Below are 26,677 nucleotides of genomic sequence, written 5' to 3' on the forward strand. Positions count from 1 at the left end.
GGGATAGAGGTACCGGTTCTATCGCTCCTCTGATGAGTAGTTGATGAGCTTCGAGACGTAGATGTTTTGATTCGGTGGTGCGAGGGGCTCTGGAAGGTGGAAGGTGTTGAAACTCTAGCGTGTGGCCAAACCGGATGATATTGAGGACCCACCGATCCGATGTTATGATCTCCCAGCTGCGGAGGCATTGTGATATCCTGCCCCCCACTGATGTTACAGGGGGCGAAGGGACAGTAGACTGAGCCGGGAAGCCGCTATTGGCGTTTAGAGGAATCTCTCCCCTGACGTCCCTGTCGTCCTCTTGAAGGCTGGTGAGAGAAAGACGCCAAATGGCTCTGGCGTTGAGAGCGCTGGGTTTTTTACGGCTGTGAAGATTGCAAATAGGAAGAGTAGCGCTGCTGTTGGTATCCTCCTCTGTATGTAGAAAAACCTTTCCCTCTTGCACCACGGAAAGGTACTTTGCGGTATTGCAAAGTCCCAGGGGACCTTGACGTCTCAGTGTCTTTCCTAATATCCTGCAGTGCGTCGTCCACATGCTTTCCAAAAAGCATTTCGCCATCAAATGGCAAACCTAAGATTTTATTTTGAACCTCCAGGCGAAACCAGGTGACCTGAAGCCACCCTTGTCGTCTTAGAACAGCAGAACCGGGAAAGGCGCGGAAAGCAGTGGTGGCAATGTCCATCGCGCAGTCGATGATTTCTGAAGACGACCGCTCTCCTTCCTCCAGGATCTTCTTTGCCTCAGCCTTGGAACCATTAGGCAGCTGCTCCAGAAATGGAGATAAGTCTCACTACATTTGGCGATCATATCGTCTCAAAATTCCAAGCGCATTGGCAGCCCTAACAAGGCGGCTGGACATAGAGGAAAACCTTTCCCACATTATCTAGACGCCTACCCTCCTTAACCGGTGGTGTGGTAAGGGGCGGCAATGTATTTTTTTACTTCCTTTGAGCCACCTGAGAGATGACAGAGTCCTGCTTCAGTTGACCAACTAGGCAAGCGGGACCCTCTTCTGGAGCCTTGTATTTTTTATCCAGCCACGGAAGAACAAGGATGACGGTAGCTGGAGACTGTATCACCTTTATCCCTTCACTCCATACACGTTCCACAATCGGGAGAGAACGGACAGATTTTCTGTAAGGCTCCTTAAAATCATAAAGAAAGCATTCCGATTGTACAGTTGGAATGGGAAGACCAAACCGTTTGGAAGCCCTTTCCATCAGATTATGGAATCCTCCGATATCTGCTGGAGGAGAATCTATAGGATCCGGTGATGGTGAAGCAGGATCCGGAATGACATACTCGTCCCATTCCCTATCTGGATTCGGGACCTGTTCTACATTCTGGTCATCATCTGATGAATCATCATCATCCTGCACAGTGATGACATTCGGGCGACTTTTTGTTGGATCCAGCTCTGGAGTTTGAGGTAGTTGAGGAGCTGCTGGGATAGAAGAATAGGCTGGAGGTGGTGGAGGAGGCGCTTGCATTGATTGTTGTTCAGAGGATTGAGATGGAAATCTCCTCTTATAATCTAACAACTTGACTTGGAAATCGCTAATTAGTGTAGACGGCATGGCCACCGTACCCTGTTGTAATTGTTCTTGAAGGCTATCTTGTGGAAGGTATTGCTGCTGTTCCATGTAATAATCTTCAGAGTCCGAGTCCTGATATTTTACTTGAAGTTGGGATGGACTGTATGCATCTCCATAAGGACCCTCATCCTCATCTGAAAATTCCTCATCTAAAAGTAATGCCGGAGGTAATGGTGTCACTCTACGAGGAGATGTCCTTTCTGGTGTGATTTGGCTTCTTTTTATTGAAATTTTAACTTTCTGTATCCTCGACGAGATTGTCGAAGGAATCGCCGACGAGGACTGATCGTCGACGGTACCGTCGACGAGTTCGTCATCAGCACCATTGTAGATGTCGACGATCTTCGTCGTCGTAGTCTTCGTCGTCGTCATCGCCGTCCACACCATCGTTGGCGGCATCATCTTCGACGTTGAGGGTGTCATCAACGTCGATGATATTGTAACAGGTACCTACAGCGTCGACGTGCCTGTCGACGGAGCTGGAATCGACATCAGGTGATGTTTAGATGCCGTCGTCGGCGTACCTGATGTTATCGTCGTCGACTGACTGATTTTCTTCTTAGATTTTCCATCCTGAGGTACAGAAGCTGTTTTTTTTTAACAGCTTTGGCTTGTCCAATGGTGAAGGATAAATAGAAGGTTGATGGCTTGCCTTCTAGGTAGAAAGTACCTCAGAAACTAGTCCCTCCCTCTCCTTTACACCTCAGTGAGGAGAGTTTTTGGGACTGGGCCTATCAGACCTATCAAGAGGTCTTTTGTAAGGTCTTAGTAGGAGGATCAGCCGAAGTTGAAGGGGAAGACCTACCCCTCTTTCTAGACCTCCTTAAAGATGTTGCTGAGGAGGAATCATCACTGTCACTGGATACTTCTTCCTTACGTGACTTCAGCTTTTGTAACCAGGTCAGTAAACGTCCCTCTCGGTCTCTCAGGGTCTTGGAAGAGAAGGTCCTGCAGATCTTACATTCAGCGGCCTTGTGATCAGGGTACAAGCAATAAATGCAGTCCTTATGCTGTCGTGTATTTCTATAGGTTCTGAATCGATCCCCCTATTCCTGACCCTATTCTGGTTAAGCTACCTAGCTAGTTAACTAACAGTCAGCCCATGAGGCAAGAAATTCCCCATGATGCAGATACCGTTATCTGACGCAGTCACACTACGGCACAGGAACGTGTTATCTGATTAGGTCATAACGCTTGAGATCTAATTAGACAAGCGATATTCCTCCAGCCCCTGATAAGGCATACGACGTTCTCATAACAAATCAAACCTATGACAACCTGGATAATCCGTGCGGCCATTGTTTTGATTTCACAGAGAACTTTAGTAAAGAATGTGCTAACGAGCAAGTCGTATGACATCTTTATTGACGTACCTATGTCCATCCTTACGTCAATCCCGGCACCTTTAAGGTATAAATATTGCCGACCTTGCCCTATGCAAACACACGCGTGGTGACAAGACGGAGCAGCCATACTTGCCGAAGCCGAGAGCAGAAGCAGACCCCGCAGGCAGCAGCCCCGCCTTCCTGACGCGCTGAGAGACGCGCTGCTATCTCAAGCCGAGAGACCCAGCACCGGCGCTTCTGGGCAGCCCTCGCAGGCAGCCTGGAATATCGAGAGCAGAGAAAGAGATACCATTCCTCATTCATCCTAAATTCCAGGTACAGAACTGAATAACCCCTCCTAGAGAATTCTTTAGTTATTCACTTGGCAAAAACAAACTTAAACTAAACTGTAACTTTCTATTCCCGCCCACGCATTAGACTTAGGTCAGGTACACGGGGTAGGCGTATTTAGAAACACCAGTTGAGTACGTTTAGTCAAATGTATATGTGTATGTAAATATATTTTATTCATTTTAAACATCATATGGCTCAGAAACCATATCAATGTTTTTACAGTATTATTTTATACTATTGCTTCTAATGTATGCACTTTACTTAACTATAAGTATTGCAATAATATCGATCCATTTCTCTTGTACGAGAAAAGAGACTGATCAATAAATAACATCTTTTATTGAACACGCCCGTCTCTTCCTTTTCTCTACATTCTGATGAGACTAAGAATGCACGTACTGACTGAGTAAAATAATTGCCTTGTGCTCACACGACTCTCGAGATTGACTCTTGATTAGGGGAGAGCAAAGTTGTCATGTTCTATGGTTGTCAGAAACTAAATCCCTTCTTGTCTAATCAGGGGAGTTAATCCTTCCTTGAACATTCGAGAAAGTTTCTAGCGAACTCTGAGCTTAGCTGGCAAACCCAAAAATTAAGTCTAGTATCGACAGTAGTAGACCTAGTTAACGTCTGGCCTAGGCCTTTACTGCTGTAGGCACTATTCCAATGCGCAGAGCCTATTGGGAAAATAGGAGCTACACTACATGGCGCCCAACGCGTTTGGAAAGGGCGATAAAACTAACGTAAGACATTTAGAGTAACTCAGTCGTGCTTTCTCACTCAGACCCCTTTTCCCAAATACTCCAAAGACGTCTGGAGTGGGTGAAAGGATATAATATCCTCCAAAACCTCGCAGGAGGGAACTCCTATGTATGGTTCTTGGTCTAGTCAACGTTGAAGGATAAAACAGTTCCAGAATATTGTGCATCTAATCTCTGTTTCCATAAGAAACCTGATCTGCAAACAAACATAATACCATCCTGTCTGTAAAATGGCAGAGAGTGATGATGAAAGAGAGGCAATTAGATTAGCTACTGAAATAGCAGCAGCTGATACTACAGCACTCGATGCAGACCCGGATATAATACTCATCCAGGTCGCCAAAAGAAGAGCTATAACTCTAAAACTTATAGAAAATGGACTGACACCTAGAGGTGGCACAGTCATATTCGTAATTGAGGCACACGAATATCGGCAGACAGAGGTATACTATACATGGATACATTTTCCAGCAGCAAATGCTGTAACAAAGTACTTCCACTATTACAAAGTAGAGGAACCTCCTAATGAGTACACTCCTTTCGAGGAGGTGGAAGTACCACTCAAATTCCAAGAGCATTTGCTCTTATTTGATGGCGCCCTAATACATAACAATCACATTACAAGGCTCGGTCCTTTAGGAAGACCAGGAGCAAGGTGGCCGGTCCTAGCCGGATACACACCACATCCAGACATCGAAAGAATGCCTGCAGCAGAGCTGTTAATACAGCTAAAACAACTACTAAAAATTCATAGACAATTAGTTCAGTATGTAATGCGGACTTCAACAATTCAGCCAGCGATTAAAATTCCACAGCTGACCCCTCACCAGGGGAACACAAATAAAATCACACCACAGAACATCCAATCCTGCCTAGGTAAAGTTCCAGCTAAACGGGAACAAATACCATTCTGGTTGGCACAGAAAATTACCCAAATAGAGGCGGTGTTTCCTGACACCACCCCATTAGAAAAACACAGGATTCTGACTATATGTCTCCCAATGGGAATCGCACCACACATTGAGGACTGTGACACTTGGGGTACAGTCTTTGCTTCCATCTACACAAAAACGCACGGTGTCCCATCCATTTCGGTGATACCAGATGTGCTAAAACAAATTCAAGATGAAAGCAGCATCGAACAGGTACGACCTTCTGTCAGCAATGCAAATCAGAATGTCAATGGAGACAATCATGCGCATGAATGCATGGTTACCCCTATTTCCGACTTAGAGGAACTTTCCCATGAAGCTGTTGACAGTTTTTTCGAAAGCCTGAATGATATGATGTTCTCTCCGGAACAGAAATAGAGACTTTTGAGTAAACTCGCACACGGCGTTCCCTGAATTCGGCCTTCAACTTTAAAAATAAAGTCACATGAACAATTACAATCCAGTTCACGGACAGCAACTTTTTTCAGCAAGCCCCTAAAATATTTTTCTATATATTTTTTCCCGGGACACTGATTTTCTGCTTAAAGTAAGAGACTATTCCTAGAGAACTAAGATTTCTATTTTAGATACTTTATAGACTTTATAGACTTTAGCTGCCCGCTGGTATGTTCGCAATAGATTTTATGTGATGAAATGGTTTCGACTTTTTTTTCTGTATAGCCATATTAAGAGCCATTTCATGTGTATTTCTCATATACCAACAAGCAATAATGCATAACAATGCGTGTTCACTTTTGCATTTAATTCATAGCTTAAGTGCATACAATATATATGACTGCAATTTTTCAGTATATTTGAAAATTTCGAAATGCATTTATGTATTTTGGGGTGGTAAGGTATACACTATACTCTATAGTATGTTGTACTATGTTATACTATGCATAGATTAGTAGATATGACCATAGTTAGCGTGGAGTGGGTGTCGTGTATTTCTATAGGTTCTGAATCGATCCCCCTATTCCTGACCCTATTCTGGTTAAGCTACCTAGCTAGTTAACTAACAGTCAGCCCATGAGGCAAGAAATTCCCCATGATGCAGATACCGTTATCTGACGCAGTCACACTACGGCACAGGAACGTGTTATCTGATTAGGTCATAACGCTTGAGATCTAATTAGACAAGCGATATTCCTCCAGCCCCTGATAAGGCATACGACGTTCTCATAACAAATCAAACCTATGACAACCTGGATAATCCGTGCGGCCATTGTTTTGATTTCACAGAGAACTTTAGTAAAGAATGTGCTAACGAGCAAGTCGTATGACATCTTTATTGACGTACCTATGTCCATCCTTACGTCAATCCCGGCACCTTTAAGGTATAAATATTGCCGACCTTGCCCTATGCAAACACACGCGTGGTGACAAGACGGAGCAGCCATACTTGCCGAAGCCGAGAGCAGAAGCAGACCCCGCAGGCAGCAGCCCCGCCTTCCTGACGCGCTGAGAGACGCGCTGCTATCTCAAGCCGAGAGACCCAGCACCGGCGCTTCTGGGCAGCCCTCGCAGGCAGCCTGGAATATCGAGAGCAGAGAAAGAGATACCATTCCTCATTCATCCTAAATTCCAGGTACAGAACTGAATAACCCCTCCTAGAGAATTCTTTAGTTATTCACTTGGCAAAAACAAACTTAAACTAAACTGTAACTTTCTATTCCCGCCCACGCATTAGACTTAGGTCAGGTACACGGGGTAGGCGTATTTAGAAACACCAGTTGAGTACGTTTAGTCAAATGTATATGTGTATGTAAATATATTTTATTCATTTTAAACATCATATGGCTCAGAAACCATATCAATGTTTTTACAGTATTATTTTATACTATTGCTTCTAATGTATGCACTTTACTTAACTATAAGTATTGCAATAATATCGATCCATTTCTCTTGTACGAGAAAAGAGACTGATCAATAAATAACATCTTTTATTGAACACGCCCGTCTCTTCCTTTTCTCTACATTCTGATGAGACTAAGAATGCACGTACTGACTGAGTAAAATAATTGCCTTGTGCTCACACGACTCTCGAGATTGACTCTTGATTAGGGGAGAGCAAAGTTGTCATGTTCTATGGTTGTCAGAAACTAAATCCCTTCTTGTCTAATCAGGGGAGTTAATCCTTCCTTGAACATTCGAGAAAGTTTCTAGCGAACTCTGAGCTTAGCTGGCAAACCCAAAAATTAAGTCTAGTATCGACAGTAGTAGACCTAGTTAACGTCTGGCCTAGGCCTTTACTGCTGTAGGCACTATTCCAATGCGCAGAGCCTATTGGGAAAATAGGAGCTACACTACAATGCTTGTCCTCCATGTAAAGCCTTTTCTTAGAACAAGTAGAACAGGCTTTAAATAAAGTCTTCTTCTCCTTGTCTGACATCCTGAAGAGAACTGTAGAGAAAAAGAGATGAAATCCAGAGCTCAGTGGAGACTCACTTAGCACCACGTGCGGTAGAGAATCTGAGGCTCTCTCTGGAGGGTTCTATGGGGTGAGGCTAATCTGATTGGTTGTTACATGATTTTAGTCTCTTTTGCAAAAAGAGGTAGATCTGCTACAAAATTAGATGAGCCCTAGGCCTTTCTTTCTCTTTTGTGCCTATTGCTATGTTATTTTTTATTTACCGAGGCTCTCATTCCGACGACGGGGAATGATACAAGCTATGGGAATCTATGAAAGTTCCAATACTGGAGTAACGTACGCATGCAGGGAATCCACGACGCAACTTAAAGTGAGGATCCCAGGAATGCTTTGCATTTCGGGACTAGACAGAATCCACGTCCAGGCAATGTCATCACTGAATCATACACGTTACCGTAAGAGTGACTTGGTGTTCCTGCACGATCCAACAAGCCAGCCATGGTTGGCCCCATTAGTTTACTACATGAACCCTGGATAAGTGATGGAAACCACAGATATCAGCTGATCTTTTGATGGTGTGTGCCACCACGTGCCACAAGCTCATGCTCTACAAATCCACCTTACATGGAAACCACAGATATCAGCTGATCTTGTGATTGTTAATGCTAGAGACTGCAGAGACAAATTACCCATGCTAGGGTTTTTCTTGGTTTTACAAATCACTGGAGGACGCACATGAGCTCTGTTCTTTCTCGTCTTCTCATCGTGCATAAAACCAGCCTTAGACATATTAATGCCACTCTTGGCTTGTCTCTGTTTTCTATTAGATTTATTTACCTGAACATTTTGTATTTTGTCACTTCTCTTCCCCTCTGTTAAATCTCAATCTCCTTGACCCTATTTTGTTCTGCTTGGTAACGCTCCTTGAATGTGAGTTGAGGGAATTCTGAGCGCACATCATCATCCACGTGTAGTGGGAACTTCGGAAGGGATCAGGAGATCCTTCAGGCTGGTAGGCCATCACTAGCGAGGGGAAAACAAGTGTGATGGAGGGCGAAGAAAAACAAATAATATCAGTGGATCACTGGCGGACGGCGGCCATCAGCTTATGGATTAGCTAAAGCGAGATACTGCCTGTTTACACACAGGAAGTCCATGGGTCTAGGCAGACAATCCAGTGGGTAATGTATGTCCCACATGCTGCTGTAAGAGGTTTATCCAAATTATGGGATAACTCAAAATCTGCAGAGCAAACAGTGAGGTGATAGCCCCTGGTCAATGAATAGCTGCTAGAACTGGAGATGCAGAACACGTCAAGTCGTCCAATGGGGTGAACTCCCTTCTTCCGCCATTTACAAGTTTTGGGTGAATGATATCAGAGTTAGAGGCCGCCACAGAGAGAAACCGAGGCCAGAAGAAAATTTGCAGAGCCCAAAAAGAGAGAATTTACATTCCTGCAAGTTGGGTTAATAACCGTCAACTTGTGGATTCACTGAACTAAAATTGTTCAGCAGAATTACATTACTGGTAACGTCCACACACTGCGTGGACTTAGTTAGCTACTTATCAACTCTTATAGCAGCCTGAGACTAATTATACATCTTTTCCTTCCCTCACCTTTCCTCATCCACTTCTTTCCCTTTCCATGACATTTTAAGGAAGTTAGGGCTGAACATCTTAAAAGCTACTTATCATTAATATAGAGGAATTGAAACCACATGCTTCCAGGACATTTCTAGACATTGCAAACCATTCGAGGTCTGACTGCCCCATCTCTAAAAGCCTGCGGAGATGCTTAACCTCTGCGAGGCCTCATCTCACAGTGCCCTCTTTGTAATTTAGGGATATTGTAATGTTTGTAACTTACCTGAATAGGGGCAGGTGCTGTTTTCCTCTCTCTTTGGGCAATGATAATCCTTCAGCTGTCGCTCCACATCAGTATTGTGAAAAGAAAACACTGCTGCAAGGAATACACATTTTGTATCATAAATCACATTTTAAATGCAATTCCAACATGACAATGCATTTAATGGGTTGACCTCATGCAGATTTGGACGCACTAACAGCCTTATTTAGAGTTTGGAAGGCAGGATACTCCATCACAAATGTGGACAATATCCCACCTGCCGTATTATATGGGATAAAGTACCCCCTGCCGTACATTGTAAGGATATTGCATGTTACCAAGGAGTTCCATGACCCATGTAGAGGAATGAGGCAGAGGGCCGAGTTCCCTTATAAGGTTAGGGAACTCCTAGGTGACTTGCAATATCCTTATGATATATGGCGGGGATGCTTTATTTCTTATTATAAAAGGTCAAATCATCACTTTTCCCACAAACCCTTTAAAATTATTGGTGAATAGCTCTTTTATATAAGAGAGAGCATCTTTGCAAAGAAGAAGAATAAAAATATAACTGTACAATCTTTTATGCAAAATTAGACACATTCAAAGTTGTTAGATACTTATTAAAAAAATATTAGAATCAATTTAATATAAGTAATTAAAAATAAACAAGGTAGAAATATAGGGAAAGTTTCCAACTTTTCTATAAAAACCTAAGAACTGTACAAACTAAACATATTGCCATAAATTCCCTCAATTCAGATTGTCGTCATACAACTAGAAAAACAGAGGTGATGAAAGAAAAGCAATATTTTGTTTTCATTGTTTAAACAGCTGCTTTAATTATGCTGTGGGGCCTGACCTGCCTTTCACCTCAGCTGCTTGCAGCAGGCACTATGATGTCAGAACTCAACTGTAAGAAGTTATTAGAGTTGAGTTATGTTTTTTTTTGTTGTTTTTTATAATCCGGGGTTGGGTGCATCACATGTCGCCGATTATAAAGAAATTAGAGAAAGGCTTTTAACACAGATATAGCAGAATCCTATGTGTTATAAGCGCGATATAGAGTAGGGCACTTATAAGATAGCAGACGAGATATCTGCTATGATTTGCCGGAGTATGCCATCTGCCAAACTATGACAAAGGCCACAGAGCTTTCTGAAGTTGGCCAAATCTAAACAGAGCTAAATTATAATCCACAAAAAAACAAAGATGTGAAAGGCTTGTGTGCAGATTTACAGAATGAGCAAAACACTCTTACTCTTAAAACACCTTCATTGTAATTCAAATCCGGCAATGTCCTTCTAAACTATCTGTTTAGATTCAACAGAAAAACCTTTCAATGATCAATATTCAAGGGCTCAAGTCTTGGCATTTCTCAAATACCACACACATAAAAATCCAACCAGGTCATCTTTCCGGATTAAAGCTTTGCTCCCTTGGGAGCTTGTACAACACTTCGTAGTATCGCACTCTGTGGTACAGTAGCAAAAAGCAGAGATGTGCTAATATCGCACTCTGTGGTACAGTAGCAAAAAGCGGAGATGTGCTAATATCTAACTCTGTGGTACGGTAGCAAAAAGCGGAGATGTGCTAATATCTCACTCTGTGGTACGGTAGCAAAAAAGCGTTGATGTGCTAATATCTAACTCTGTGGTACGGTAGCAAAAAAGCGTTGATGTGCTAATATCTCACTCTGTGGTACGGTAGCAAAAAGCGGAGATGTGCTAATATCTCATTCTGTGGTACGGTAGCAAAAAAGTGTTGATGTGCTAATATCTAACTCTGTGGTACGGTAGCAAAAAGCGGAGATGTGCTAATATCTCACTCTGTGGTACGGTAGCAAAAAAGCGTTGATGTGCTAATATCTAACTCTGTGGTACGGTAGCAAAAAAGCATTGATGTGCTAATATCTCACTCTGTGGTACGGTAGCAAAAAGCGGAGATGTGCTAATATCTCACTCTGTGGTACGGTAGCAAAAAAGCGTTGATGTGCTAATATCTAACTCTGTGGTACGGTAGCAAAAAGCGGAGATGTGCTAATATCTCACTCTGTGGTACGGTAGCAAAAAGCGGAGATCTGCTAATATCGCACTCTGTGGTATGGGAGCTAAAAGCAGCGATGTGCTAATATCCCACTCTGTGGTACGGGAGCTAAAAGAGGGGATGTGCTAATATCGCACTCTGTGGTATGGGAGCTAAAAGCAGCGATGTGCTAAAATCGCACTCTGTAGTATTGGAGCTAAAATCGCACTCTGTAGTATGGGAGCTAAAAGTAGCGATGTGCTAACATCGCACTCTGTGGTATGGGAGCTAAAAGCAGCGATGTGCTAATATCGCACTCTGTGGTATGGGAGCTAAAAGCAGCGATGTGCTAATATCGCACTCTGTGGTATGGGAGCTAAAAGCAGCGATGTGCTAACATCGCACTCTGTGGTTCGGTAGCTAAAAGCGTTGATGTGCTATAATAGCAGACTGTGGTATGGGAGTTAAAGGAGCGATGTGCTAATATCGCACTCTGGTATGGTAGCTAAAAGCGTTGATGTGCTAATATCGCACTCTGTGGTATGGGAGCTAAAAGCAGCGACGTGCTAATATCGCACTCTGTGGTATGGGAGCTAAAAGAGTTGATGTGCTAACATCACACTCTGTGGTTCGGTAGCTAAAAGCTGCGATGTGCTATAGTAGCAGTCTGTGGTATGGGAGCTAAAAGCAGCGATGTGCTAATATCGCACTCTGTGGTTCAGTAGCTAAAAGCAGCGATGTGCTATAGTAGCAGTCTGTGGTATGGGAGCTAAAAGCAGCGATGTGCTAATATCGCACTCTGTGGTATGGGAGCTAAAAGCAGCGATGTGCTAATATCGCACTCTGTGATATGGGAGCTAAAAGCAGCGATGTGCTAATATCTCACTCTGTGGTATGGGAGCTAAAAGGAGCGATGTGCTAATATCGCAATCTGTGGTTCAGTAGCTAAAAGTGGAGATGTGCTAATATCGCACTCTGTGGTATGGGAGCTAAAAGCAGCGATGTGCTAATATCATACTCTGTGGTTCGGTAGCTAAAAGCAGCGATGTGCTAATATCTCACTCTGTGGTATGGGAGCTAAAAGCGTTGATGTGCTAATATCGCACTCTGTGGTATGGGAGCTAAAAGCAGCGATGTGCTAATATCATACTCTGTGGTATGGGAGTTAAAAGCGGCGATGTGCTAATATCGCACTCTGTGGTTCAGTAGCTAAAAGCAGCGATGTGCTAATAGCGCACTCTGTGGTATGGAAGCTAAAAGCAGCGATGTGCTAATATCGCACACTGTGGTATGGGAGCTAAAAGCAGTGATGTGCTAATAACGCACTCTGTGGTATGGGAGCTAAAAGCGTTGATGTGCTAACATCGCACTCTGTGGTTCGGTAGCTAAAAGCGGAGATGTGCTAATATCGCACTCTGTGTTATGGGAGCTAAAAGCAGCGATGTACTAATATAGCACTCTGTGGTATGGGAGCTAAAAGCGTTGATGTGCTATAATAGCAGTCTGTGGTATGGGAGCTAAAAGCAGCGATGTGCTAATATAGCACTCTGTGGTATGGGAGCTAAAAGAGTTGATGTGCTATAATAGCAGTCTGTGGTATGGGAGCTAAAAGTAGCGATGTGCTAACATCGCACTCTGTGGTATGGGAGCTAAAAGCAGCGATGTGCTAATATCGCACTCTGTGGTATGGGAGCTAAAAGCGTTGATGTGCTATAATAGCAGTCTGTGGTTCGGTAGCTAAAAGCAGCAATGTGCTAATATCGCACTCTGTGGTATGGGAGCTAAAAGCAGCGATGTGCTAATATAGCACTCTGTGGTTCGGTAGCTAAAAGCAGCCATGTGCTAATATACCACATTGTGGTATGGGAGCTAAAAGCAGCGATGTGCTAATATCGCACTCTGTGGTATGGGAGCTAAAAGCGTTGATGTGCTAACATCGCACTCTGTGATATGGGAGCTAAAAGCAGCGATGTGCTAATATCTCACTCTGTGGTATGGGAGCTAAAAGGAGCGATGTGCTAATATCGCAATCTGTGGTTCAGTAGCTAAAAGTGGAGATGTGCTAATATCGCACTCTGTGGTATGGGAGCTAAAAGCAGCGATGTGCTAATATCATACTCTGTGGTTCGGTAGCTAAAAGCAGCGATGTGCTAATATCTCACTCTGTGGTATGGGAGCTAAAAGCGTTGATGTGCTAATATCGCACTCTGTGGTATGGGAGCTAAAAGCAGCGATGTGCTAATATCATACTCTGTGGTATGGGAGCTAAAAGCGGCGATGTGCTAATATCGCACTCTGTGGTTCAGTAGCTAAAAGCAGCGATGTGCTAATAGCGCACTCTGTGGTATGGAAGCTAAAAGCAGCGATGTGCTAATATCGCACACTGTGGTATGGGAGCTAAAAGCAGTGATGTGCTAATAACGCACTCTGTGGTATGGGAGCTAAAAGCGTTGATGTGCTAACATCGCACTCTGTGGTTCGGTAGCTAAAAGCGGAGATGTGCTAATATCGCACTCTGTGTTATGGGAGCTAAAAGCAGCGATGTACTAATATAGCACTCTGTGGTATGGGAGCTAAAAGCGTTGATGTGCTATAATAGCAGTCTGTGGTATGGGAGCTAAAAGCAGCGATGTGCTAATATAGCACTCTGTGGTATGGGAGCTAAAAGAGTTGATGTGCTATAATAGCAGTCTGTGGTATGGGAGCTAAAAGTAGCGATGTGCTAACATCGCACTCTGTGGTATGGGAGCTAAAAGCAGCGATGTGCTAATATCGCACTCTGTGGTATGGGAGCTAAAAGCGTTGATGTGCTATAATAGCAGTCTGTGGTTCGGTAGCTAAAAGCAGCAATGTGCTAATATCGCACTCTGTGGTATGGGAGCTAAAAGCAGCGATGTGCTAATATAGCACTCTGTGGTTCGGTAGCTAAAAGCAGCCATGTGCTAATATACCACATTGTGGTATGGGAGCTAAAAGCAGCGATGTGCTAATATCGCACTCTGTGGTATGGGAGCTAAAAGCGTTGATGTGCTAACATCGCACTCTGTGGTATGGGAGCTAAAAGCAGCAATGTGCTAAAATTGCACTCTGTGGTATGGGAGGTAAAAGCAGCGATGTGCTAATATCTCACTCTGTGGTATGGGAGCTAAAAGCAGCTATGTGCTAATATCGCACTCTGTGGTTCGGTAGCTAAAAGCGTTGATGTGCTATAATAGCAGTCTGTGGTATGGGAGCTAAAAGCAGCGATGTGCTAATATCGCACTCTGTGGTATGGGAGCTAAAAGCAGCGATGTGCTAAAATCGCACTCTGTGGTTCGGTAGCTAAAAGCGGAGATGTGCTAATATCGCACTCTGTGTTATGGGAGCTAAAAGCAGCGATGTACTAATATCGCACTCTGTGGTTCGGTAGCTAAAAGCAGCGATGTGCTAATATCGCACTCTGTGGTTCGGTAGCTAAAAGCGTTGATGTGCTATAATAGCAGTCTGTTGGTATGGGAGCTAAAAGCAGCGATGTGGTAATATAGCACTCTGTGGTATGGGAGCTAAAAGCGTTGATGTGCTATAATAGCAGTCTGTGGTATGGGAGCCAAAAGTAGCGATGTGCTAACATCGCACTCTGTGGTATGGGAGCTAAAAGCAGCGATGTGCTAATATCGCACTCTGTGGTATGGGAGCTAAAAGCAGCGATGTGCTAATATCGCACTCTGTGGTATGGGAGCTAAAAGCAGCGATGTGCTAACATCGCACTCTGTGGTTCGGTAGCTAAAAGCGTTGATGTGCTATAATAGCAGTCTGTGGTATGGGAGCTAAAAGCAGCGATGTGCTAATATCGCACTCTGTGGTATGGGAGCTAAAAGCGTTGATGTGCTAATATCGCACTCTGTGGTTCGGTAGCTAAAAGCAGCGATGTGCTAATATACCACTCTGTGGTATGGGAGCTAAAAGCGTTGATGTGCTAATATCGCACTCTGTGTTATGGGAGCTAAAAGCAGCGATGTGCTAATATCGCACTCTGTAGTATGGGAGCTAAAAGTAGCGATGTGCTAACATCGCACTCTGTGGTATGGGAGCTAAAAGCGGAGATGTGCTAATATCTCACTCTGTGGTACGGTAGCAAAAAAGCGTTGATGTGCTAATATCTAACTCTGTGGTACGGTAGCAAAAAGCGGAGATGTGCTAATATCTCACTCTGTGGTACGGTATCAAAAAGCGGAGATGTGCTAATATCTCACTCTGTGGTACGGTAGCAAAAAAGCGTTGATGTGCTAATATCTAACTCTGTGGTACGGTAGCAAAAAGCAGAGATGTGCTAATATCTCACTCTGTGGTACGGTAGCAAAAAGCGGAGATCTGCTAATATCGCACTCTGTGGTATGGGAGCTAAAAGCAGCGATGTGCTAATATCCCACTCTGTGGTACGGGAGCTAAAAGAGGGGATGTGCTAATATCGCACTCTGTGGTATGGGAGCTAAAAGCAGCGATGTGCTAAAATCGCACTCTGTAGTATGGGAGCTAAAATCGCACTCTGTAGTATGGGAGCTAAAAGTAGCGATGTGCTAACATCGCACTCTGTGGTATGGGAGCTAAAAGCAGCGATGTGCTAATATCGCACTCTGTGGTATGGGAGCTAAAAGCAGCGATGTGCTAATATCGCACTCTGTGGTATGGGAGCTAAAAGCAGCGATGTGCTAACATCGCACTCTGTGGTTCGGTAGCTAAAAGCGTTGATGTGCTATAATAGCAGTCTGTGGTATGGGAGCTAAAAGTAGCGATGTGCTAATATCGCACTCTGTGGTATGGGAGCTAAAAGCGGAGATGTGCTAATATCGCACTCTGTGGTATGGTAGCTAAAAGCGTTGATGTGCTAATATCGCACTCTGTGGTATGGGAGCTAAAAGCAGCGACGTGCTAATATCGCACTCTGTGGTATGGGAGCTAAAAGCAGCGACGTGCTAATATCGCACTCTGTGGTTCGGTAGCTAAAAGCAGCGATGTGCTAATATCTCACTCTGTGGTATGGGAGCTAAAAGCAGCGATGTGCTAATATCGCACTCTGTGGTTCAGTAGCTAAAAGCGGAGATGTGCTAATATCGCACTCTGTGGTATGGGAGCTAAAATCAGCGATGTGCTAATATCGCACTCTGTGGTTCAGTAGCTAAAAGCAGCGATGTGCTATAGTAGCAGTCTGTGGTATGGGAGCTAAAAGCAGCGATGTGCTAATATCTCACTCTGTGGTATGGGAGCTAAAAGCAGCGATGTGCTAATATCGCACTCTGTGGTATGGGAGCTAAAAGCAGCGATGTGCTAATATCGCACTCTGTGGTATGGGAGCTAAAAGCAGCGATGTGCTAATATCTCACTCTGTGGTATGGGAGCTAAAAGCAGCGATGTGCTAATATCGCAATCTGTGGTTCAGTAGCTAAAAGTGGAGATGTGCTAATATCGCACTCTGTGGTATGGGAGCTAAAAGCAGCGATGTGCTAATATCATACTCTGTGGTTCGGTAGCTAAAAGCAGCGATGTGCTAATATCTCACTCTGTGGTACGGTAGCAAAAAAGCGTTGATGTGCTAATATCTCACTCTGTGGTACGGTAGCAAAAAGCGGAGATGTGCTAATATCTCACTCTGTGGTACGGTAGCAAAAAAGTGTTGATGTGCTAATATCTAACTCTGTGGTACGGTAGCAAAAAGCGGAGATGTGCTAATATCTCACTCTGTGGTACGGTAGCAAAAAGCGGAGATGTGCTAATATCTCACTCTGTGGTACGGGAGCAAAAAGCGGAGATCTGCTAATATCGCACTCTGTGGTATGGGAGCTAAAAGCAGCGATGTGCTAAAATCCCACTCTGTGGTACGGGAGCTAAAAGAGGGGATGTGCTAATATCGCACTCTGTGGTATGGGAGCTAAAAGCAGTGATGTGCTAAAATAGCACTCTGTAGTATGGGAGCTAAAATCGCACTCTGTAGTATGGGAGCTAAAAGTAGCGATGTGCTAACATCGCACTCTGTGGTATGGGAGCTAAAAGCAGCGATGTGCTAATATCACACTCTGTGGTAGGGGAGCTAAAAGCAGCGATGTGCTAACATCGCACTCTGTGGTTCGGTAGCTAAAAGCGTTGATGTGCTATAATAGCAGTCTGTGGTATGGGAGCTAAAAGTAGTGATGTGCTAATATCGCACTCTGTGGTATGGGAGCTAAAAGCGGAGATGTGCTAATATCGCACTCTGTGGTATGGTAGCTAAAAGCGTTGATGTGCTAATATCGCACTCTGTGGTATGGGAGCTAAAAGCAGCGACGTGCTAATATCGCACTCTGTGGTATGGGAGCTAAAAGCAGCGATGTGCTAATATCGCACTCTGTGGTATGGGAGCTAAAAGCAGCGATGTGCTAACATCGCACTCTGTGGTTCGGTAGCTAAAAGCGTTGATGTGCTATAATAGCAGTCTGTGGTATGGGAGCTAAAAGTAGCGATGTGCTAATATCGCACTCTGTGGTTTGGTAGCTAAAAGCGTTGATGTGCTAATATCGCACTCTGTGGTATGGGAGCTAAAAGCAGCGACGTGCTAATATCGCACTCTGTGGTATGGGAGCTAAAAGCGTTCATGTGCTAACATCACACTCTGTGGTTCGGTAGCTAAAAGCAGCGATGTGCTAATATCGCACTCTGTGGTATGGGAGCTAAAAGCAGCGATGTGCTAATATCTCACTCTGTGGTATGGGAGCTAAAAGCAGCGATGTGCTAATATCGCACTCTGTGGTTCAGTAGCTAAAAGCGGAGATGTGCTAATATCGCACTCTGTGGTATGGGAGCTAAAATCAGCGATGTGCTAATATCGCACTCTGTGGTTCAGTAGCTAAAAGCAGCGATGTGCTATAGTAGCAGTCTGTGGTATGGGAGCTAAAAGCAGCGATGTGCTAATATCTCACTCTGTGGTATGGGAGCTAAAAGCAGCGATGTGCTAATATCGCACTCTGTGGTATGGGAGCTAAAAGCAGCGATGTGCTAATATCGCACTCTGTGGTATGGGAGCTAAAAGCAGCGATGTGCTAATATCTCACTCTGTGGTATGGGAGCTAAAAGCAGCGATGTGCTAATATCGCAATCTGTGGTTCAGTAGCTAAAAGTGGAGATGTGCTAATATCGCACTCTGTGGTATGGGAGCTAAAAGCACCGATGTGCTAATATCATACTCTGTGGTTCGGTAGCTAAAAGCAGCGATGTGCTAATATCTCACTCTGTGGTATGGGAGCTAAAAGAGGGGATGTGCTAATATAGCACTGTGGTATGGGAGCTAAAAGCAGCGATGTGCTAATATCATACTCTGTGGTATGGGAGCTAAAAGCGGCGATGTGCTAATATCGCACTCTGTGGTTCAGTAGCTAAAAGCAGCGATGTGCTAATAGCGCACTCTGTGGTATGGAAGCTAAAAGCAGCGATGTGCTAATATCGCACACTGTGGTATGGGAGCTAAAAGCAGTGATGTGCTAATAACGCACTCTGTGGTATGGGAGCTAAAAGCGTTGATGTGCTAACATCGCACTCTGTAGTTCGGTAGCTAAAAGCGGAGATGTGCTAATATCGCACTCTGTGTTATGGGAGCTAAAAGCAGCGATGTACTAATATAGCACTCTGTGGTATGGGAGCTAAAAGCGTTGATGTGCTATAATAGCAGTCTGTGGTATGGGAGCTAAAAGCAGCGATGTGCTAATATAGCACTCTGTGGTATGGGAGCTAAAAGCGTTGATGTGCTATAATAGCAGTCTGTGGTATGGGAGCTAAAAGTAGCGATGTGCTAACATCGCACTCTGTGGTATGGGAGCTAAAAGCAGCGATGTGCTAATATCGCACTCTGTGGTATGGGAGCTAAAAGCAGCGATGTGCTAATATCGCACTATGTGGTATGGGAGCTAAAAGCAGCGATGTGCTAACATCGCACTCTGTGGTTCGGTAGCTAAAAGCGTTGATGTGCTATAATAGCAGTCTGTGGTATGGGAGCTAAAAGCAGCGATGTGCTAATATAGCACTCTGTGGTATGGGAGCTAAAAGCAGCGATGTGCTAATATCGCACTCTGGGGTATGGGAGCTAAAAGCAGCGATGTGCGAATATAGCACTCTGTGGTATGGGAGCTAAAAGCAGCGATGTGCTAATATCGCACTCTGGGGTATGGGAGCTAAAAGCGTTGATGTGCTAATATCGCACTCTGTGGTTCGGTAGCTAAAAGCAGCGATGTGCTAATATACCACTCTGTGGTATGGGAGCTAAAAGCAGCGATGTGCTAATATCGCACTCTGTGGTATGGGAGCTAAAAGCGTTGATGTGCTAACATCGCACTCTGTGGTTCGGTAGCTAAAAGCGTTGATGTGCTAACATCGCACTCTGTGGTTCGGTAGCTAAAAGCGTTGATGTGCTAACATCGCACTCTGTGGTTCGGTAGCTAAAAGCAGCGATGTGCTAATATACCACTCTGTGGTATGGGAGCTAAAAGCAGCGATGTGCTAATATCGCACTCTGTGGTATGGGAGCTAAAAGCAGCGATGTGCTAATATCGCACTCTGTGGTATGGGAGCTAAAAGCAGCGATGTGCTAACATCGCACTCTGTGGTTCGGTAGCTAAAAGCGTTGATGTGCTATAATAGCACTCTGTGGAATGGGAACTAAAAGCAGCGATGTGCTAATATCGCACTCTGGGGTATGGGAGCTAAAAGCGTTGATGTGCTAATATCGCACTCTGTGGTTCGGTAGCTAAAAGCAGCGATGTGCTAATATACCACTCTGTGGTATGGGAGCTAAAAGCAGCAATGTGCTAATATCGCACTCTGTGGTATGGGAGCTAAAAGCAGCGATGTGCTAAAATCGCACTCTGTGGTATGGGAGGTAAAAGCAGCGATGTGCTAATATCTCACTCTGTGGTATGGGAGCTAAAAGCAGCTATGTGCTAATATCGCACTCTGTGGTTCGGTAGCTAAAAGCGTTGATGTGCTATAATAGCAGTCTGTGGTATGGGAGCTAAAAGCAGCGATGTGCTAATATCGCACTCTGTGGTATGGGAGCTAAAAGCAGCGATGTGCTAAAATCGCACTCTGTGGTTCGGTAGCTAAAAGCGGAGATGTGCTATAATAGCAGTCTGTGGTATGGGAGCTAAAAGCAGCGATGTGCTAATATCTCACTCTGTGGTATGGGAGCTAAAAGCAGCTATGTGCTAATATCGCACTCTGTGGTTCGGTAGCTAAAAGCGTTGATGTGCTATAATAGCAGTCTGTGGTATGGGAGCTAAAAGCAGCGATGTGCTAATATCGCACTCTGTGGTATGGGAGCTAAAAGCAGCGATGTGCTATAATAGCAGTCTGTGGTATGGGAGCTAAAAGCGGAGATGTGCTAATATCGCACTCTGTGTTATGGGAGCTAAAAGCAGCGATGTACTAATATCGCACTCTGTGGTTCGGTAGCTAAAAGCAGCGATGTGCTAATATCGCACTCTGTGGTTCGGTAGCTAAAAGCGTTGATGTGCTATAATAGCAGTCTGTGGTATGGGAGCTAAAAGCAGCGATCTGCTAATATCGCTCTCTGTGGTTCGGTAGCTAAAAGCGTTGATGTGCTATAATAGCAGTCTGTGGTATGGGAGCTAAAAGCAGCGATCTGCTAATATCGCACTCTGTGGTATGGGAGCTAAAAGCAGCGATGTGCTAATATCGCACACTGTGGTATGGGAGCTAAAAGCAGCGATGTGCTAATATCGCACTCTGTGGTATGGGAGCTAAAAGCGTTGATGTGCTAATATCGCACTCTGTGGTTCGGTAGCTAAAAGCAGCGATGTGCTAATATAGCACTCTGTGGTATGGGAGCTAAAAGCGTTGATGTGCTATAATAGCAGTCTGTGGTATGGGAGCTAAAAGTAGCGATGTGCTAACATCGCACTCTGTGGTATGGGAGCTAAAAGCAGCGATGTGCTAATATCGCACTCTGTGGTATGGGAGCTAAAAGCAGCGATGTGCTAATATCGCACTCTGTGGTATGGGAGCTAAAAGCAGCGATGTGCTAACATCGCACTCTGTGGTTCGGTAGCTAAAAGCGTTGATGTGCTATAATAGCACTCTGTGGTATGGGAGCTAAAAGCAGCGATGTGCTAATATCCCACTCAGTGGTATGGGAGCTAAAAGCAGCGATGTGCTAATATCGCACTCTGTGGTATGGGAGCTAACAGCAGCGATGTGCTAATATCGCACTCTGGGGTATGGGAGCTAAAAGCGTTGATGTGCTAATATCGCACTCTGTGGTTCGGTAGCTAAAAGCAGCGATGTGCTAATATACCACTCTGTGGTATGGGAGCTAAAAGCGTTGATGTGCTAATATCGCACTCTGTGGTATGGGAGCTAAAAGCGTTGATGTGCTAACATCGCACTCTGTGGTTCGGTAGCTAAAAGCAGCAATGTGCTAATATCGCACTCTGTGGTATGGGAGCTAAAAGCAGCGATGCGCTAATATCGCACTCTGTGGTATGGGAGCTAAAAGCAGCGATGTGCTAAAATCGCACTCTGTGGTATGGGAGGTAAATGCAGCGATGTGCTAATATCTCACTCTGTGGTATGGGAGCTAAAAGCAGCTATGTGCTAATATCGCACTCTGTGGTTCGGTAGCTAAAAGCGTTGATGTGCTATAATAGCAGTCTGTGGTATGGGAGCTAAAAGCAGCGATGTGCTAATATCGCACTCTGTGCTATGGGAGCTAAAAGCAGCGATGTGCTAAAATCGCACTCTGTGGTATGGGAGCTAAAAGCAGCGTTGTGCTAATATCTCACTCTGTGGTATGGGAGCTAAAAGCAGCGATGTGCTAATATCATACTCTGTGGTTCGGTAGCTAAAAGCAGCGATGTGCTAATATCTCACTCTGTGGTATGGGAGCTAAAAGAGGGGATGTGCTAATATAGCACTGTGGTATGGGGGCTAAAAGCGTTGATGTGCTAATATCGCACTCTGTGGTTCAGTAGCTAAAAGCAGCGATGTGCTAATAGCGCACTCTGTGTTATGGAAGCTAAAAGCAGCGATGTGCTAATATCGCACACTGTGGTATGGGAGCTAAAAGCAGTGATGTGCTAATAACGCACTCTGTGTTATGGGAGCTAAAAGCAGCGATGTACTAATATCGCACTCTGTGGTTCGGTAGCTAAAAGCGTTGATGTGCTATAATAGCAGTCTGTGGTATGGGAGCTAAAAGAAGCGATGTGCTAATATAGCACTCTGTGGTATGGGAGCTAAAAGCGTTGATGTGCTATAATAGCAGTCTGTGGTATGGGAGCTAAAAGAAGCGATGTGCTAATATAGCACTCTGTGGTATGGGAGCTAAAAGCGTTGATGTGCTAACATCGCACTCTGTGGTAAGGGAGCTAAAAGCAGCGTGTGCTAATATCGCACTCTGTGGTATGGGAGCTAAAAGCAGCGATGTGCTAATATCGCACTCTGTGGTATGGGAGCTAAAAGCAGCGATGTGCTAATATCGCACTCTGTGGTTCAGTAGCTAAAAGCAGCGATGTGCTAATATCGCACTCAGTGGTATGGGAGCTAAAAGCGTTGATGTGCTATAATAGCAGTCTGTGGTTCAGTAGCTAAAAGCGTTGATGTGCTATAATAGCAGTCTGTGGTTCGGTAGCTAAAAGCGTTGATGTGCTATAATAGCAGTCTGTGGTATGGGAGCTAAAAGCAGCTCATGTGCTAATATCGCACTCTGTGGTATGGGAGCTAAAAGCAGCGATGTGCTAAAATCGCAGTCTGTGGTTCGGTAGCTAAAAGCGGAGATGTGCTAATATCGCACTCTGTGGTTCAGTAGCTAAAAGCAGTGATGTGCTAATATCGCACTCTGTGGTTCGGCAGCTAAAAGCGTTGATGTGCTAATATCGCACTCTGTGGTATGGGAGCTAAAAGCAGCGATGTGCTAATATCGCACTCTGTGGTATGGGAGCTAAAAGCAGCAATGTGCTAATATCGCACTCTGTGGTATGGGAGCTAAAAGCAGCGATGTGCTAACATCGCACTCTGTGGTTCGGTAGCTAAAAGCGTTGATGTGCTATAATAGCAGTCTGTGGTATGGGAGCTAAAAGCAGCGATGTGCTAATATCGCACTCTGTGGTATGGGAGCTAAAAGCGTTGATGTGCTAATATCGCACTCTGTGGTTCGGTAGCTAAAAGCAGCGATGTGCTAATATACCACTCTGTGGTATGGGAGCTAAAAGCGGAGATGTGCTAATATCTCACTCTGTGGTACGGTAGCAAAAAAGCGTTGATGTGCTAATATCTAACTCTGTGGTACGGTAGCAAAAAGCGGAGATGTGCTAATATCTCACTCTGTGGTACGGTATCAAAAAGCGGAGATGTGCTAATATCTCACTCTGTGGTACGGTAGCAAAAAAGCGTTGATGTGCTAATATCTAACTCTGTGGTACGGTAGCAAAAAGCAGAGATGTGCTAATATCTCACTCTGTGGTACGGTAGCAAAAAGCGGAGATCTGCTAATATCGCACTCTGTGGTATGGGAGCTAAAAGCAGCGATGTGCTAATATCCCACTCTGTGGTACGGGAGCTAAAAGAGGGGATGTGCTAATATCGCACTCTGTGGTATGGGAGCTAAAAGCAGCGATGTGCTAAAATCGCACTCTGTAGTATGGGAGATAAAATCGCACTCTGTAGTATGGGAGCTAAAAGTAGCGATGTGCTAACATCGCACTCTGTGGTATGGGAGCTAAAAGCAGCGATGTGCTAATATCGCACTCTGCGGTATGGGAGCTAAAAGCAGCGATATGCTAATATCGCACTCTGTGGTATGGGAGCTAAAAGCAGCGATGTGCTAACATCGCACTCTGTGGTTCGGTAGCTAAAATCGTTAATGTGCTATAATAGCAGTCTGTGGTATGGGAGCTAAAAGTAGCGATGTGCTAATATCGCACTCTGTGGTATGGGAGCTAAAAGCGGAGATGTGCTAATATCGCACTCTGTGGTATGGTAGCTAAAAGCGTTGATGTGCTAATATCGCACTCTGTGGTATGGGAGCTAAAAGCAGCGACATGCTAATATCGCACTCTGTGGTATGGGAGCTAAAAGCGTTGATGTGCTAACATCACACTCTGTGGTTCGGTAGCTAAAAGCAGCGATGTGCTAATATCGCACTCTGTGGTATGGGAGCTAAAAGCAGCGATGTGCTAATATCTCACTCTGTGGTATGGGAGCTAAAAGCAGCGATGTGCTAATATCGCACTCTGTGGTTCAGTAGCTAAAAGCGGAGATGTGCTAATATCGCACTCTGTGGTATGGGAGCTAAAATCAGCGATGTGCTAATATCGCACTCTGTGGTTCAGTAGCTAAAAGCAGCGATGTGCTATAGTAGCAGTCTGTGGTATGGGAGCTAAAAGCAGCGATGTGCTAATATCTCACTCTGTGGTATGGGAGCTAAAAGCAGCGATGTGCTAATATCGCACTCTGTGGTATGGGAGCTAAAAGCAGCGATGTGCTAATATCGCACTCTGTGGTATGGGAGCTAAAAGCAGCGATGTGCTAATATCTCACTCTGTGGTATGGGAGCTAAAAGCAGCGATGTGCTAATATCGCAATCTGTGGTTCAGTAGCTAAAAGTGGAGATGTGCTAATATCGCACTCTGTGGTATGGGAGCTAAAAGCAGCGATGTGCTAATATCATACTCTGTGGTTCGGTAGCTAAAAGCAGCGATGTGCTAATATCTCACTCTGTGGTACGGTAGCAAAAAAGCGTTGATGTGCTAATATCTAACTCTGTGGTACGGTAGCAAAAAAGCGTTGATGTGCTAATATCTCACTCTGTGGTACGGTAGCAAAAAGCGGAGATGTGCTAATATCTCACTCTGTGGTACGGTAGCAAAAAAGCGTTGATGTGCTAATATCTAACTCTGTGGTACGGTAGCAAAAAGCGGAGATGTGCTAATATCTCACTCTGTGGTACGGTAGCAAAAAGCGGAGATGTGCTAATATCTCACTCTGTGGTACGGGAGCAAAAAGCGGAGATCTGCTAATATCGCACTCTGTGGTATGGGAGCTAAAAGCAGCGATGTGCTAATATCCCACTCTGTGGTACGGGAGCTAACAGAGGGGATGTGCCAATATCGCACTCTGTGGTATGGGAGCTAAAAGCAGTGATGTGCTAAAATCGCACTCTGTAGTATGGGAGCTAAAATCGCACTCTGTAGTATGGGAGCTAAAAGTAGCGATGTGCTAACATCGCACTCTGTGGTATGGGAGGTAAAAGCAGCGATGTGCTAATATCGCACTCTGTGGTATGGGAGCTAAAAGCAGCGATGTGCTAACATCGCACTCTGTGGTTCGGTAGCTAAAAGTGTTGATGTGCTATAATAGCAGTCTGTGGTATGGGAGCTAAAAGTAGCGATGTGCTAATATCGCACTCTGTGGTATGGGAGCTAAAAGCGGAGATGTGCTAATATCGCACTCTGTGGTATGGTAGCTAAAAGCGTTGATGTGCTAATATCGCACTCTGTGGTATGGGAGCTAAAAGCAGCGACGTGCTAATATCGCACTCTGTGGTATGGGAGCTAAAAGCAGCGATGTGCTAATATCGCACTCTGTGGTATGGGAGCTAAAAGCAGCGATGTGCTAACATCGCACTCTGTGGTTCGGTAGCTAAAAGCGTTGATGTGCTATAATAGCAGTCTGTGGTATGGGAGCTAAAAGTAGCGATGTGCTAACATCGCACTCTGTGGTATGGTAGCTAAAAGCGTTGATGTGCTAATATCGCACTCTGTGGTATGGGAGCTAAAAGCAGCGACGTGCTAATATCGCACTCTGTGGTATGGGAGCTAAAAGCGTTGATGTGCTAACATCACACTCTGTGGTTCGGTAGCTAAAAGCAGCGATGTGCTAATATCGCACTCTGTGGTATGGGAGCTAAAAGCAGCGATGTGCTAATATCTCACTCTGTGGTATGGGAGCTAAAAGCAGCGATGTGCTAATATCGCACTCTGTGGTTCAGTAGCTAAAAGCGGAGATGTGCTAATATTGCACTCTGTGGTATGGGAGCTAAAATCAGCGATGTGCTAATATCGCACTCTGTGGTTCAGTAGCTAAAAGCAGCGATGTGCTATAGTAGCAGTCTGTGGTATGGGAGCTAAAAGCAGCGATGTGCTAATATCTCACTCTGTGGTATGGGAGCTAAAAGCAGCGATGTGCTAATATCGCACTCTGTGGTATGGGAGCTAAAAGCAGCGATGTGCTAATATCGCACTCTGTGGTATGGGAGCTAAAAGCAGCGATGTGCTAATATCTCACTCTGTGGTATGGGAGCTAAAAGCAGCGATGTGCTAATATCGCAATCTGTGGTTCAGTAGCTAAAAGTGGAGATGTGCTAATATCGCACTCTGTGGTATGGGAGCGAAAAGCAGCGATGTGCTAATATCATACTCTGTGGTTCGGTAGCTAAAAGCAGCGATGTA

The 26,677-nt window shown here is 44.7% G+C and overlaps 1 protein-coding gene across 1 annotated transcript in view; it reads right to left on the bottom strand.

Moving 5' to 3' along the window:
• LOC144826182 (uncharacterized) overlaps nt 1–26,677 on the bottom strand; it is a 456,019-nt gene that overhangs the window by 350,555 nt on the left and 78,787 nt on the right. The window contains 1 exon segment of the mRNA XM_078684576.1: nt 9,210–9,302. Coding sequence (XP_078540702.1) covers nt 9,210–9,302 — 93 coding nt within the window.

Source organism: Lissotriton helveticus, chromosome 3_2, assembly GCF_964261635.1.
Source record: "Lissotriton helveticus chromosome 3_2, aLisHel1.1, whole genome shotgun sequence".
Classification (NCBI taxonomy): Eukaryota; Metazoa; Chordata; class Amphibia; order Caudata; family Salamandridae; genus Lissotriton; species Lissotriton helveticus.